The sequence below is a fragment of the Tamandua tetradactyla genome, chromosome 13 (genome assembly GCF_023851605.1).
Source record: "Tamandua tetradactyla isolate mTamTet1 chromosome 13, mTamTet1.pri, whole genome shotgun sequence".
Taxonomy (NCBI): Eukaryota; Metazoa; Chordata; class Mammalia; order Pilosa; family Myrmecophagidae; genus Tamandua; species Tamandua tetradactyla.
This window is the reverse complement of record NC_135339.1, coordinates 67,042,512-67,058,630: the sequence shown is the minus strand read 5'-3', so window position 1 is coordinate 67,058,630 and position 16,119 is coordinate 67,042,512. Positions and strand designations below refer to the sequence as shown.

General features: G+C 42.6%; 1 protein-coding gene across 3 annotated transcripts in view; it reads right to left on the bottom strand.

The window, feature by feature from the left end:
* SORCS3 (sortilin related VPS10 domain containing receptor 3) overlaps nucleotides 1–16,119 on the bottom strand; it is a 603,968-nt gene that overhangs the window by 418,101 nt on the left and 169,748 nt on the right. For all 3 annotated transcript variants that reach the window (XM_077125964.1, XM_077125965.1, XM_077125966.1), the window contains exon 2: nucleotides 7,482–7,549. In XM_077125964.1, the coding sequence (XP_076982079.1) occupies nucleotides 7,482–7,549 (68 nt within the window). The remainder of the gene's footprint in view (nucleotides 1–7,481; nucleotides 7,550–16,119) is intronic.

Below are 16,119 nucleotides of genomic sequence, written 5' to 3'. Positions count from 1 at the left end.
GGATGATATAAATAATCCAGTTAATTAGTACCAGACATGGGCCTAGAACCCAAGCTTCCTCTGAACTCAGTGAAATTTCAGATTCCTAATCCTACCTGACGATCAAAATCAACCCAGGAACTTTAAAATCATAATTTCTCGAGTAATGCCCAGCCTTACTGAATTGGAATCTCTTGGGTAAGATGAAGGAATCTAGATTTTTAACACATTCTGTAAGTTACTGAGGATACAAATGTTTGAGAAGTATGCATGACTCCACCTGCCCTCTATGTCAATTAAATTGTAACTGTTATTTCTAAATACTGAGATACTGAGCTGTTTGTATATAACCTGGTTGTTCCCAGAAACTTCAGGTGTTTATATGACACCTGAGACACAGAGTTGGAGCTCTGAAGCTATGGGAAGTCAGCACTACCCATACCAGAACTATTTAAAAAGTTGAAAAGGGATCAGATTTTGACTAGAGATAAAAATGAAGCTGTTCTGTATAGGACTAGGGTAAATCAGAATACAGGGTAAAAGGCAATATCATCCATGTTTTAAAACTTCAATTTCTGTGTGAGACTAAAGGGAGAGATGTTTATTTGATGCAAAATTTATATTTTGGGTAGTGCATTATCTAATTTAACTTGTATGGTCAGTTTAGTTGAACACCGTAAGTACAGGGAACCTTGAATAGGGTAAAATATCTTACTGGTTTGTCCAGATTAGTATGATGCCTTGATAAATCCCAGAGTAATATGGGCAAGGAATAAAGGAGTATTTACAAAGTCCCCTTGGGGGACTGGGGAGAAAGGAGGAAACATTAAACTTCCCCATTTGGAGAATTTCTAATATTCTCGCAAGCAGTAGGAACAACCAAATCAATAGGCTGATCCCTCGATTTGAGGGTTTGCCCCTATGAAACTTATTCCTGAAAAAGATAGTCTAAGCCTACTGATAATTAGGCCTAAGAGTCACATCCAGGCTATTTGAATTTCAATCCATCCCCTTAACCACTACACATATCCATTCCATCTGTTGCAAGGTCACTTCTAAAGAATTTAGGGTCTACTAATATATGAAATAATCTTTCATCTTAAGAGGCTAATATCCTAATGGGAAAATAAGATGCTTTGCATTCAATAGCAAAAAAAAAAAAAAAAAAGTGCCACATTGATCTTTTCTCCATTTCATTCCTAGAATTGCTTTGCATCCTTTATAGAATGATAAACTACTTTAAAAAGTAAACACTTCTATAGCAGGGCCACTCATCCCAGCAACATGTTTTATACAGCCTTGTGTATGCCCGCCATTTTATCCTATGTTTATTAATCTTATCTCCCCAACCAAACTAAACGTGCCTTGAGAACAATCACAGCATACTTACTCTGCAATGAGCACAGGGCTGCTCACATAATTGATGCTCAATTAATATCTGGTCAATTGAATGTTCTGTGATCCATTGAGGAGTTTTCACCAGATTTATTATCACCAAAAGCAAATAGAAGAAGTCTCTAGTTGTAGAGGGAAGATTTTACAGCCTGTATCAGCCCAGCCCTGCATATGAATAGCTTAGCGAATGGGATAGAAAGCTTTTAATTAACAGCCTAGCAAAAAAATGCCATTCCAATCTGCAGTTTTGTTTCCATTAATTCACTCAGATTCAGCAGGAATCCCTCTAAGGAATAGGGGTGAGCAGCTGTAGAGGGAGGGAAGCACATAAATAAACCATGAGTGTCATTAAAATTTGTAAACTAATAACTTCTGGGAAGTCTTAGCAATTATTATCAGGGTTTTCTTGGCAAACAAAAAATTAATAAGTGCAAAAGGTCTCTATTTTCTATAAAAACCCAACCCCCTTTCCCTCCCACCCCAGAAAGGTTAATTAGGGGAGGAATTAGACAGTCCAGATGACAGCTTGGGAACAAATTGAAAAGGCACAGGATTCCCAAGTGGCAGGAGGATGAGACAACTCCACATAAGGAAGGGGACGGGGCAAGGTGGGGCTGGTGCTGGGATTAGTCGGGGGCTACTGGGAAGTCCAGTTCAACTCTCCAAGCCCTTATGTATTGTACGCTAAGAGCAATTGTAGATCTAAAGACAAATAAGGCACGTGGCCCCTGCCTTGAAAGGCTCACACACTAGAGGAACAAGAAAATCAGAGAGTGTGTGGTGGTGAGACTAGCTACAAAGGGGACCCACCCAGGGAGGCAGGTCAGGAAGGCCTCCGGGAGCAAGTGCCTGAGAAACAACACAGTCCACAAATACCCTAACCAGAAACCCCTCAGATTGAAGCCCCTTGCTCTGTGGATCCTGAGGCTAGACACTTAGGAGAAAATGCTCTCCAGCCTCCTAGCTTTTCTAAGGGCAGAATGTCTCCTGTCACTCCGAACTAGAGGTAGATGAAATAAAGCAAGAGAAGGACTAAAGAGAGGTAGGGAGATGAAAGAGCAATTGAGGGGGGACCACCAGTCGTAAAGGATCCCTGGTTTACCTAGATAATTACAAATCTTTGGGCTCTTTGAGGACACCTAATCCAGCAGCCAGAAGGTTTCAGTGGAGGCCTCACACCTGCAGTTCCTCTGCCTCAGTGTATTTTGACCTGAAGCTGACCAATCAGGGACATTAACCTGGACACTAGGATTTGGGATGGACATACAGAAGCTGGAGAATCGCTTGCGAGCTCATCTCCCTCCAGGGAAAGGGTTCTGCTACTGTTGTTGTTTTGAGAGAAGGACTAAAGGGAGTGTTTGTTTATTCATCAGAGTGTTAATGTCCAAGTCATATAGAACTGGGTCCAGGAAGTGATTTGAAAGTCAGAAAAATAAACACCAACTGTGGATTATGTTCAAAACTAAAGAATGAACTACTGTGAGCAGTGGATTAATCGGCCTTATCATGGTTTCCACCTCCAGAGGATAGTGACTTCTTTCCTCCATAATCTGTGGGCCACAATTGCCATAAAAACAGACAGAGATATAACTCTCAGCTGTGTGTGCAGAGGGGCATGAAGATGGCAACAAAGCATGTGCCACAGGCACTTGGGTTGGAATCAGCACAGTCTAAGGAGCCAGAGAGACATGGATCTCCCTGCTTATTAGCCAGGGCAAGTTTTTAACCTTTCCAGTACCCGATATTTTCATTTATAAAGGAGTGCTAATGATACCCACTCTCAACTCTGTTCCAAAGGATAGAATGAGTAAGCAAGCAAAGGAGCTAGCACATGTAATATTTCACTTGAAATCTCCCTTCAATCCTTTGAGGTAGCTGCTCTTTTAATCCTCCTGTATAGATGAGGTAATAGAGGCTCAGAGAGGTGAAATAACGTGGTCCAGGTCACTCCGTGGCTGAGTGATGGAATATGGACTTGAGCCCAGGCAGACTGTCCTGGAAACTTGACTTAACAACTTTAGTCTTCTGCCCTTAGTGATGAGACAGAGGGCGCAGAAACTGATTCATTCTGAGCCTCCTGACCTTACTCATCTCTCCTTCTTTGTCAAGGCTTCTATAAATTCTAATGGGTATTTTATTAATAAGACTGATTTATTAGCTCTGAGGATTGACTCACTATGGGCTGAAAATTCCCTGAAAGAGAAGCCCTACATCCTTCAAAAGAGTCAGTCCCCAATTTCATTAATTCTCTAAGCTTGAAATCCCATCTGTGGAGTGTCCTTTGACTAGGGGTGCCAACAGATGGTTGCGCTAAATGACCAATTTTCACAGCTAGTGAAATGCTAGTGTTGGTGGGGAGAGAACCTTGGCCACCATCAGCATAACAGCACCAAGGAGTTCCAGAAAGAATGTCACTAGGGAACAAGATACTGCTCCACTATTTAATGCACTTAAACTGTCTTTTGTCTATTTAGAAGTGGCTAGCCTTTGAATTATTAATCCAGTGAGGCAAATAATTATATCACACTATAACCTGGTAGGAGGTGTTATCTTGTCATGACAACTGCTGCTCCAGGCTTGTCTGTTGTATAGAAAATTGAAGAAGAATCACCAAATTCAATTTCAACTTGGTTAAGCATCTTGGACCAAATCAGGAAGCTGAAAAGGATGCATATTTAATTTACTTTCTTTGCTCTGCATACTGCATTAGTATGGAAAAGGGTACTGCTCTAGGCCCTCACTGTAAAATACATCATCATTATCAGTTCAGAAAAGAAGACGGGAGCCACAGAGTTTCAGAAATGAATGGGGCAGATGGTAAAAGTTAGAAGACTCCCTGTGAAGACCCGGCAAGTTGGGAAATCCCAGGAAAGTTTAGAAGCGGTCCCTTTCCTCAATCACAATCTCTCCAGGGGTTCTTAAACTGGGCTTTGTCAGGTCCCTGAACCCTCTGAAACCTAATACAAAATGCATTCATATATGGCATTTATCCAGAGAGAAGCCCATAACATCTATCAGTTTTTTACATCCCCAAAAAGACAGAGTATGTAGAATTTGTTGTCTGTAAATGAGGTTCTGAGTGACCCCCTTTGGTTGGTCCATTCTGTGACTCCTGAATCCCCAATCCTCCCTCCTGACCTGGTCCAATAACACGGCTATTCGCTCTGTTTCCTGCTTAGCTCCCTTCTCTCTGGGAGCCCAGCCTTCCTGGCCTTTGCCCTAAGCTAGAGACACTTTTTCCACTTTCGTTTGTCAAAATACATCCCGCCCATCATTCCAATGCCCAGCTCAGAGAATCTTGTCTGCAAAGCAATGTCCTTGATTCGGCAGAAACTATTAATTCCAATTCCCCTCAACAGCTCAAGGGACAACGTTCTAAATTACCCTTCTCCTCCCTAACCCACCCCCCAGCATACCCTGAAGAGCTCTGCTAAATCCAAGACAACATAGATCCCATCTCCTTGGTGTCCTATAATTTCCCTCACACAGACCCCTGCAATAGCAGATCTTTATTTTAAAAAGTCAATAATGGAGTGAAAACTCTATATAAACATGAAAGGCTGTAATAATCATCCATAATTACAATTAAGTGAGCACTTCCTACATGGGAGTTACTGTCTTAAGTGTTTTTGCATTTGTCATTTCATTTAATCCTTTCGATAACCCATTCATGCATTTGTTCATTGAGCAGATATTTATTAAGAACATCCTGTGCGATTTTAGGTGCTGAAGATACGGAATTGAATTAAACAGGGAAACAGTTCCATCTCTCTGCAAGCTTAGATGTTGATGCCTGTCGGGAGACACTAAATAAAACAATCCGGAAATATTTAGCATGCCAGATGGTGATAGCGCTAAGGAAGATAATGTAGCCAGTGATGGAATGTGAATCCTGGGGAGAGGCACTCTTCAGGGGGCTTGTGGCAGGTTCAAGAAGGAAGTGAGGGAGGCACCCCAGCACCTGGGAGAAGAGAACAACAGGCAGAGGAAAGAGAGCTCCAAACAGAGCAAAGAGCCGCGCGTCAAGATTCTGGTTAGGAGTTAGATTGCTGTGTTTGCGGAGCAGTGAGGACAAGGTGGCTGGAGCAAAGGTAGGTTCTAGACTATCCCCATTTTACATTCAGGGAAACTGAGGCTTAGAAGGTTAAGGAAGGTGCTCAAAGTTACAGCACTCATTGTTTAGTGGGACTTGAATCCTGATAGCTGGACACCAGAATGTTCCTGGAGCTACTTAGCTGCCTATTGCCTTAGTTCCTGGAGCTACTTAGCTGTCTGGGCACATGACATGTCAATGACCACACTCTTGTGATCATACACTCCATCATGTAAAGGCCTCTGGCACTCAGCGACTAGCCTGGGTTGACCTCAATTTGCCTGGCCCACGTCTACAACTACCCAAACCTTTTCTGAAACATGGGATGCCAGAGATAGCTGTTCCCCAGTGTAAGGACAGGATTCTCTGGCTTGTTTCACTATTTGTACCAAGCAGTCAGCACAAGAGTCAAGATTAAAGCATCACCAAAGCATCATTGTGCTTGTGCTCGAGGGAAAGGTTTCTCTGAGGATCTAATTCCCTGGGAAGGACTGCGTGAGTGGAAGCAGTCATGCTTTCATCTATTAGAGGCACCCTGGTTACTTATACCTCTGCCAATTTTCACTGAGCAGCAAAATTAGGTTTTAGACATCCTGTGCAAATGGAGACAAGCCGCAGTCGATATGAGCAATTAACCCCTAAATATTTAATAGACGCTCTGACTGCTCCCCCTTCTCTGAGAGAAAGGCCCTGGCTAGTCTTCCACAAACAAATAGATCAGATGAAAAGCAAAGTACACAGAACTCACATCCCAGCCCTCTCTGCTCCAAGACCCCAGGAAACACTTAGGGCAAAGCTCCAGATGACTGTGCAGCCAGGTGAATGGCCTTTGACAACTTTCTCCCCAGTGTCTCCATACAACAAAGCAAATGGGACCGAAATGCACAGCCCTGGGGTCCCATGGACATAAGCAAAGACGATGAAATGCTCAGCTGCAGTGGCTGGTGAAACTTGCTACTGAACTATGATGCATGTGAGTGTGAGAGAGAGAGAGAGAGAGAGAGTGTGTGTGTGTGTGTGTGTGTGTGTGTGCGTGTGTGTGTGTGTGTGTAAGCATGCAAAGACACACTTATAAGGGTGTGTGTGGTTGGAGCCAACCGGAGAAACTCCTAGTTTGATGGTTCCATTGAATTCCTCTCTGACTTAACCGACCCACATCTTCTTTGTTCCATGTGTCCCAGCATTTCCACTGGGGCCGATCTATCTAGCAAGCACAGGAAGTACAGTGCGTGGGCCCACAGCACTTTTAGGGACCCACAAAAAATGTCTGAATTTCCTTTTTTGGGGGGGAGGGGAGGTGCATGATCCAGGAACCGAACCCAGGTCTCCTGCATGAAAGGCAAGCATTCTACTAAATTTCTTTCAAAATCAAAAAGAAGGAAAAGAACTTTTAGGCTGAAGAAAATGCCTTCACATTGATGTTAAGCTATTTCTCTTTACACAGGGCAGTTGTAAAATGTATTTTTTAAATATTATTTTTATGGGAGAAGGGTCACATGAAGGTAAAAGTCCCTAGAGCCATTGAAAGAAAGTCATGAAGCAACCCTGATTCCTAAGTGTACCTGTCCCCATAAGCACTGGCTTCGAGAGGCCCACAGCACCTTACAGATGCAGTAGTCTCACAGATGCAAAGGGCTGGAAACAGTCCTCGGGCCAAGACTCCCACCCACAACAAGAATCCCTCCTATAGCATGCTCTCTCATCAATATCCTCTCCTCATTTGGGGCATGCTCATCTGATCTCTCTAACCAGACACTGAGTTCACCAGGGAATGAGATGCTGCAGGAATGCAGAAGCAATGACAGTGCCAAGCAGGATGTGTCACTGGCCCCAACATGCAGAATGCTAAGGAAATTCACAGGTGGTGGAGTCAGTTCCACCTGGAACATCACAGAGGGTTTCCAGGAGGAGGAAGAGTCTCTGCTCCTTCCAAAACACGCTTCCCAATTGCTTCGCTTGATTTCCCATGTGAGCTGTGCCAGAGCAGCTTGTTAAGAATCTCTAATCCACTTACCTCCAAAGTGAACTCTCAGTCACGCTCCCCAGGTTGAAGTCATACAGCTTTGTCAGGATCAGTATGACCTGTGGGGAGGGTGGGGAGGAGGGTCGGGTGGGGGAGAACAGAAGGGAAAAGAAAGAAGCTTACTTTAGTTTGTGTAACAATACACTGTGCATCTCAAATCACCCAGAGGAGGGCTTAGGATTTATCCTTTGAGTTGAGGGATATTATAGGATCAAGTAAGAGAAAAAAATCATTAATTTAATGCATCCTTGTAGCTGGTAGCATTTATTTTAATCCCGACAATACTCTGCATTTGAAATAAAGCATGCCAACAGGAATTAATTGGGTAGCCACAGTTGTTTCTCCACATCTGTCCTCCCTCAAGGTCAGGCACAGGCCGGCTGGCTTGGTTTGCCAGTAAGACTACCTGGAGATAAGAGGCAGGTCTTACTTTTGATTCAGAGATGACTATTTTATAGGATCAGTCCTAAAAAAAATAAGAAGGAAATAGGCCTGATTCTTTCCATTTAAAAGAGGGATTCAAAAACGCTTTTGTTTCCATCAGCAAGACTTTAGCAGCCACAAACCCAAGAACGGCAGACAGGCCCAGTCCCTAACGCCTGCTGGTGCCATCTGCCCCACCAAGAAGAAAGCAGGTCACTGGGCTCCATTGGATTCTGGGACCACTTTCCTAACACCAATTGAAGTTAAGAAAACCAGAAACTACACATGTCAGAGATCTGGAGCTGCCTACAATTTGGTTATTGGGTTTCTGAGATGGTTTTGGGCTAGCCATCTGTTCCCACGGCCCTTTACACTTCTCCAGCTGGGGACTTGGGTGGCAAATTATACCATCTGTCCCTATGTACCCGGACAGTGGCTTAGCTACAACTCCACATCTACAAGGAAGCTAAGCACATGCACCTGAATCAATTTTAATCAAAACACAGGTGCCTAATATGCATCGCCTGCCTGCACACGTGATAATTCAGTTACACATAATTGTGTTTATCTAAATTTAATGCACAACTCATTTCACTTTTCTCAGCTCCTTACCATTCCACAATTTAACTTCCTCCAGTTCATTTGCACAGCAACCATTAAACTCTTTCTGAGATAATGAATTTCTGCTACCAATTAGGGCTATTCCATTCTAGGTATCCATTTAAGATTAAAGAAAAATAATCAGGCATTATATTGAGTATTTTTATGGCATTTAATGGATGACAAAACATTCACTTCAAAATTTATTCACATCCAGCACCCCATGGGGCTGGTCAATGTCATTTTCATTACTTCTGTGTAAATTAAGAAAAAAATTAGAGGCAAAAGATGTGACCCATTATAGGTCAAAGAGAGTCCAGGCAAAGTTGACTGGTGTTGTTCAACTTTTCTGCCTTCATTAGACTTCTCAGAGGTCTACTCTCAAAACTGATCCTGTGATGGGGAGGAGTAGGTTGGCAAAACAGTGAAGCCAATGGAAAAATCAATGGAATAGCATCATAATTTAAGTAGACTCTAACTAGCTGTCTATTGAGTACAATAACAAGGGGTGTGCAGCACATGTAAGAATTATTCTCCACCATAAGACAGTGGTCTTTGCCTCTCCCATCCATGGCTAGTTTCCTCAATTGGAATTGGGAACTAACAAAGGTAACGGGGTTTGCCAACACCCTCCCCAATCAAATGGTTAACAGTGTGCAAATACATTTTGTTTGTTTAATTAATACACACACACAACGAAGTTCTTCTCTACTTCATTTTGCCTTCCTATATCTACAAGGTCATTCTTCACTATCAGCATGTAAACAGCATGGATGCCATGTGTGGGCTACTACAAATTCTGGGAAAACAAACTCAGAACTATGTCCTACTAGGAATGGAACAGAATACGCCTCTTGGGCTCTGCAGGAGCAAGTAAAAGCATTTTATTCCCCCCTAACAACAAGCCTACAGGGGCATCACGTCTTCTCTCCAAAGCACAAAGTCCACATCAAGAGACGAAGACACTGATGGCAAGAGTCCAACTCAATTAATAATGCATCTAATAAATTTGTATGGGAAGCCCTAATGAGGACCCAGAGCTGCTCTAATTGTCTGTCTCTTACCCCAAGTTTGGCCCACTCTCCTTCTCCCCCACCCCTTTCAATCTTGTCCTTCCTTCTTCCATTTCTTCCTTCCATATTTCTTTTATTCCTTTATTCCTTCCTTCCTTCATCTACTGAATGACTATAATATTCTAGCCATCGGGCTACTCATTGCAAATACAGGGATAAAACATACAGATCCTGCTCTCTAGGAGCCCATAGTCTACTAAACACACACACACACACACACACACAAATGAGCAGGTTTATTCCCTAAGGAGTGATAAGTGCTATGGCAGAATATGTAGAAGGAAGTATGGGAATATCATGGTACCCAATACAGATAATGAGTGAGAGAATCCAAGGAAGGCTTCCTCAAAGTGATCCCCTAACTGATCCCAAAGAAGAGATGAAATTGACTATGTAAAGAGGAAAGAGGGAGTACCTCTGCAAAAAGGAATGAGCATGGTAATGAGCAAAGACTCAACTATTCTGGAAAGAAACCACTCAAAAGAATATTAGGAGATTCTCCTTGGCTTCCCCTTCCCCTGTGTAGTTGCCATGAGAATGAACCTCTCAGATCTCCATTTGCAGTGAACATAATTGACTGAGGACCACAGTTGCTGTGCTCTGAAATTCTTAGCTGCCCTCTGGCAAGTCAGACTTCCCTCAAGCTGCTCCCACTCAATGACTGAGTGTGACAAGAACACTAAAGCAGGCCCATTCCTGGAAGCTGTGGACTCCAGTGATGGGTGACTTCAGCTTTGGATTTCCTTATAGCCTTAGGGTACTTTCCATAGACCTTCACTACAGTGAGACACCTCAATCCCTTCTTCCTTCTTTCCCTTTCCTTCTCTTGATCAAGATACAAGATAGAACTGTAGCTTAGTCTGATGGTTCTCCCTTTCCATTTTCTTTCACAGGTATTTTCCTAGTAGGTTTCTCACATTTCTAATCTCATGTTGGTGTCTTCTTCTTAAAGAATCCAGACTAACAAGCCTTTCCACATCTCTGTGAAGATTATTTTTGCCTTCATGGTAGATGGTTTACTTCTTAATTCACTTTCTTGATCAGACATATTTACTTGTTCCATCTTTCTAAGGGTGAAATCCAGATTCCTTAGCCTGGTATTCAAGCAGGCATCCACAGCCCAGGCCACATTTTCTCACAACTCTCAAAAACTTGTCCTCTGCTTTAAGCAATACAAGCTTCTCAAAGAACTCCAAATTAACCAAATCCATTTTCAAATCAACTTTCTTTCTTTCATGCTGTATTGTTGTGTCATGGCTGTGCCAGTCCTCTCTTACTGCTTGGAATTTCCTGCCTTTTGTTCAAGAAACAGCCCAAAGTTCACCTCCTTCAGGCAGCCTCCCAAGCCTATTCTATTAGTTCAAGTTCTCTCTCCTGTAAAATACTGTTTTGCTTAAAACTGAGCCACACAACTGATCACTTCATTATACTCTATCTGGATAGTTTCTGGATGTTACAGATTTCAAACTATAGAGGGAGGGATCACTTCTACTTCCCTCACAAATAGGCTCTGCATGCTGAAGTTTCCTTTAAAATAAAACATAATTTTTTATTCAATGAAAGAGGTTGTTTTGTTGGTAAATCATACACCTCAGGAGAGGACAGTATTAATCTAGTTTGCTGCCCTCATTTTAGAGATGAAGAAGTTGAGGCTCAAAGAAGGGAAGTGACAGAGGGTCAATGCCCAGCTCTGCATAATCTTGACCAAGTGCCCCAGGGCAGTGTTCTTTCCATAGAAAAGTAAAGCTGGAGCGGGAGCCTGTTAAATGTTGATTCCCTAGTCTACCTCCAGGAAGTCAGACTCAGTAGGACGTGAAAAGATTCCAGGAACCTTCCTGCTGTATCAGAAGACTATATCTGGAGAAAGAGGCCCTCAGGCCATAGTGTCTCTCACATTTCTGTGGTGCAACGGTGCTATCTTTTCCAACCAGTTGTGATCCTGATCTAGAAAAGCATCCTTTTCCTGACATTGTGTTTAGCCATATGTCATGGTCAGGTTCATGTGTCAACCTGGCCAGTTGTCTGGTCACACAAGCACTGGCTTGCCTGTTGCTATATGAGGATATTTCATGGACTTAAATCATGATTACACTGGCTATATCCACAGCTGACTGTTTGTAATCAGCTAAGGGGAGTGTCTTCTGCAATGAGTGATGCTTAATCTAATGACTGGAAGACTTTTAAGGAGGATTTAGAAGAGGCAGTGACTCTTCCTGCTTCAGCCTCCTGAGAGTTCATCCAGATCCTTCATTGGAGTCACCAGCTTCACAGCCTGCCCTATCGATTTTGGACTCATCCATTCCCAAATGGATGAAGTTGTCCAGCCAGCTTCTCCTGAGAGTTCACTGTGAACCTTCATCAGAGTTACCAACTTGCAGCCTGCCCTACAGACCTTGGACTCTACATTCCCACAGTTATGAGACACTTCTATAAATTTTATATCTACAGATAACTCCTCCTGATTCTGTTTCTCTAGAGAACCTTAGCTAATACACCATATAAATAAGCAAACTGGGAGATGTATGAGGAAGGTACCACAGCAAAGTCACAACAGCGTTCCCCAAAGGAAAGGTCAAAAAGTTATAAATTAAGGGGCTGAAATTCTTCTTCCCCTGAAGCCCCAGACAACAGGGACATTAATAGAACTGTGAAGAGATAATAAAGTAACCTTTAGATATAAGACATTCTCACAAACAAAACCAAGAAAGAAAGAAGGCCTTCCCATCCTTGGGCTCTCTCATCAGACGAAGTCTTCCAGAGGCCATCAGGGTAGAGGGAATTACCAAGGAATAAAATTAAATGGAAAAAAGTACAACTACTTAATAAGCCCCACGCTGCTGGGCAAGCACTGAGATCTGAAGAAGGAGATGTGAGTGTGTCTGAGGAAACACCAGTAGATGGATGCAGTATGTTTATACTGTATTAGCTTGCTGTGCAAAAGGAAATGAGCAGAAACACAAGGAGGGAAAAGCATAGTATTGCCCTCAAGGGGTGAATCATTCATTCATGAACTCCATAAACAGATCCATGGCAAAGCCTGATATTTCAGTTTGCTAGGCTACCATGACAATTAACATGCAATAGGCTGATTTTAACAAGAACGTATTGTCTCATGGACTGGATTCTCGGGTGGGTAGCATTCCAGTACTGATATGTCACAATCTTTGGGGTTACTACTCCTCATCACATGGTGATGCCCTTTTCTTTCTTTTAGGTTCCATTGGCTTCTGGCTTCTGGCTTCTGACTCCTCCCTGTGTCTTGCTCTTTCTATGTCTGAATTTCTTCTGCTTATGAAGGACTCCATAATCTGGATTAAGGCCAACCCTCAGTGGGTTGGGCCACACCCTAACTAAAAATAACATCTTCAAGAGGTCCTATTTCCAATCACACTCACAGGAAGGTAGAGTAAGAGCATGTTTAACTCAGGGTACACTATTCAGTCCACCACACCTGACCTGACTTTACCTTCCAACTCGACACCAAAAGATGTCCCCATATGAGAGTGGGGAGTCAAATTCAAGGAAGGAAAAGCATCTATTGAACCCCTACTATGTACTAAATATACTACACGGGGTACTTTTCAACTCCCACAACAAACCTCTGAGACAGAGCGGGTATTCTATAACATGCCCTCATTTTAAAGAAAAGGAAACTGAGGCCTAAGGTTTAAACAAAGTGCCTAGAAGACACACTGCTAGCAAGAGGCAGAGCTAGCATTCCCATCCAGGTCTCTCTGCCTCAAATACAATGCTTGTCTTACTCTAATGCAATGCTCCTCACTCAATTCAGAAAGTGTTTATACTGTATTGGCTTGCTGTGCACATGGAAATGAGCAGACATGCAAAGAGGAAATAGCACATTATTACCCTCAAGGGGTGTATCATTCATCCATGAGCGCCACAAATATTTACTGTTCACCTATTATAAGAATTACAAAGGCACCTGCTAAATTCTAGGAATCAGGGAGAGATCTAGAGTTCAGGGGCCAGAAGGGAAAACATTGGTTTTCTTTGTTCTTGGAAAAAGAAACAGGAAACAGATGTATACTGAGAAAATAACTTGACAAGTGGTTGGGAGATGCAGGTCTTTCAAATAAGCTTTGTCAAGTAAGTATCTTTTTTGACCTAACCAAGGCTACAATTCTGGGGGGATTTTAGACAGCAGGAGAAATGAAAATTTTAAATGGAATAATTCATGAGTAAATAGCACTTCTCCCTTATTATACACTACACAGAAACACAGACATACATACTATAGAAGTCCTTGGATATATATGTGCTGTGTACACATATAAATAAGTTGAAAAATCTCATATATACTTATGAAAAAATATAGTAGTAGGTATATACAACCATCTTTCGAATCGGCGTTTGACATCTTCTCTAACACTCTGTTCATACATCTCTTGTAGCTTTTATCACATTGGGTTACTATTACTTCTTCATATATGTCTGTCTCATCTGTTAGCTTGTCTCATCTAACTCTGCTTCCCCTATGCCTAGCACAGTGCCTGACACATAGTGGGTACTATGCTAGGTCCACTGAATGAATTATAAGAGCATGACAATAAAAGAAGGGATAAGGTGATAAATCTATGAGCGAGATATGGATATGTTCTATAAGAGCTGAGAAGATGAAGGAATTAAGTCCATAAAATGTGCTCAGTGAAGTTTCATGAAGGAGGGCTTTTAAGAGCTAGCTCTTAAAGGATGGTAAGAATTTGGATATATTGAAACAGAGCTTCCTTCTTTCTTTCTTTCTTTTAAAAAAAAAAAAAAAAACAGGTTAAGCAAAAAAGAGCAGGGGAGGGGGTACACCATACAAGAATTTGCCTGGAGGCAGACTATCATGGGACAGCAAGGGTAAGACAAGAAAACAGTAGGTGCAATATGACACATTGAGACACAAGGCAGGCTGTGTCAAGACTGGAAAAGAAGGTACACAGGACAAAGGGAGTAGCCCAAAAGAAGAGGGGAATTCCAACCTGGTGTGATCAACTATGGGTTCAACAAAAAGATTGATAGGGGTGAAGAGGATGGTGGCAAGGAGGAACTCAACCATGACAGCTGGCACTGTCTCTGTTAACCACACACCTCACACTCAGAACGCCTCTCAACCTTCTTGTCCCTAAGCATCTAGTGACCCTGCTGCCCCCAGGGGCCACCAGTCCTCAGCTAACTGTCTGATCTTCAGACACACCATGTTGTCGGTGGCCAAAGCCTTTGTTTCATGCCTCCCCTTCTCTCTTTCACTCAGCTATTCCTGCCCTATGCCAGGCAAGTATAAGGCTCTTGGTAATAAAGCGATCGAAAGAGAAGTGATTCCTGAACTCATGAAATGTATAGTGTCCCTTAACCTGTTGCCTTCCAGGATTACCTGTTTTGAACTCAGGGATCCAAAATCCTTGACAGGGTTGGGGAGAGTGATTGCATTAGTTTGCAAGCTGCCAGAATGCAATATACCAGAACTGGAACAGTTTTTAAAAAGGGGAATTTAATAAGTTACAAGTTTACAGTTCTAAGACTACAAAATTGTCCCAACTAAGGCATCCGGAGAAAGATACCTTAATTCAAGGAAGGCTGATGAGTCAGGAACAATTCTGTAAGCTGGGAAGTCACGTGGCTGGTATCTGCTGGTCACTTGCTCCTGGACTCTGTTGCTTTCAGCCTCTGTTCCTTTGGGGGTTCCTCACTTTACTTTTCCGGGGCTGGCTTTCATCTCTTAGTTTCCCTTGGCTCTCTCCAGGTTCTGGCTTGCTTAACATCTCATGATGATGTCTGTTGGGCTTCAAGCATCTCCAAAACATCCGAGTCTCCGATCCCCAAGCATTGGCATCTGCATCAGCTCTGCTCTGAAGTTTCTATTGGCTCTGTGTTTCTGACTCTCTCCAGAATGTTTCCTCTTTTAAAGGATTCCAGTAAATTAAACAAGACCCACCTGGAATGGAGTTGCATCTCCATCTAATCAAAAAGTTACACCCACAATTGTGCATGTCACATCTCTGTGGAGATAATCTAATCAAAATTTTCTAACCTACAGTATTAAATCAGGATTAAAAGAAACGGTTGCTCCCACAAGACTGAATCAGGATTAAAACATGGCTTTGGTACAGTTATATTTTGGGGAAGAGGGTTTTCTACATTCTTCACACCCATTTCTGATGTGAGAAGAAATACACTTGGGACTGCAAGACAAAAAGGTTTCAGTCCCTCTTCTACTTGAGAATCATTTTAAATTTCCCCATGTCTAAATTCACTTGTCCCATTGGGTCCAGCTTTCTGGTCTTTGGGTGAGGCTTGTGTGGCAGTGTGGAAAGAACCCAGGACTTGGAACCAAAACAGCGACACTCAAGACCCAACCTTACCACACGCTGGGTGACCCTGAGCCATGTCTTCACATTTTCAAAATCTGAAAACAGGGATAATGATACACTCACCTCTGCCAACCTCACAGGTTGCTGATGCAAATCAAATAAGTAAATCAGACCTGCTTTATAGCTGCCCTATGCAAATATGAGTGATTAGTATGATCA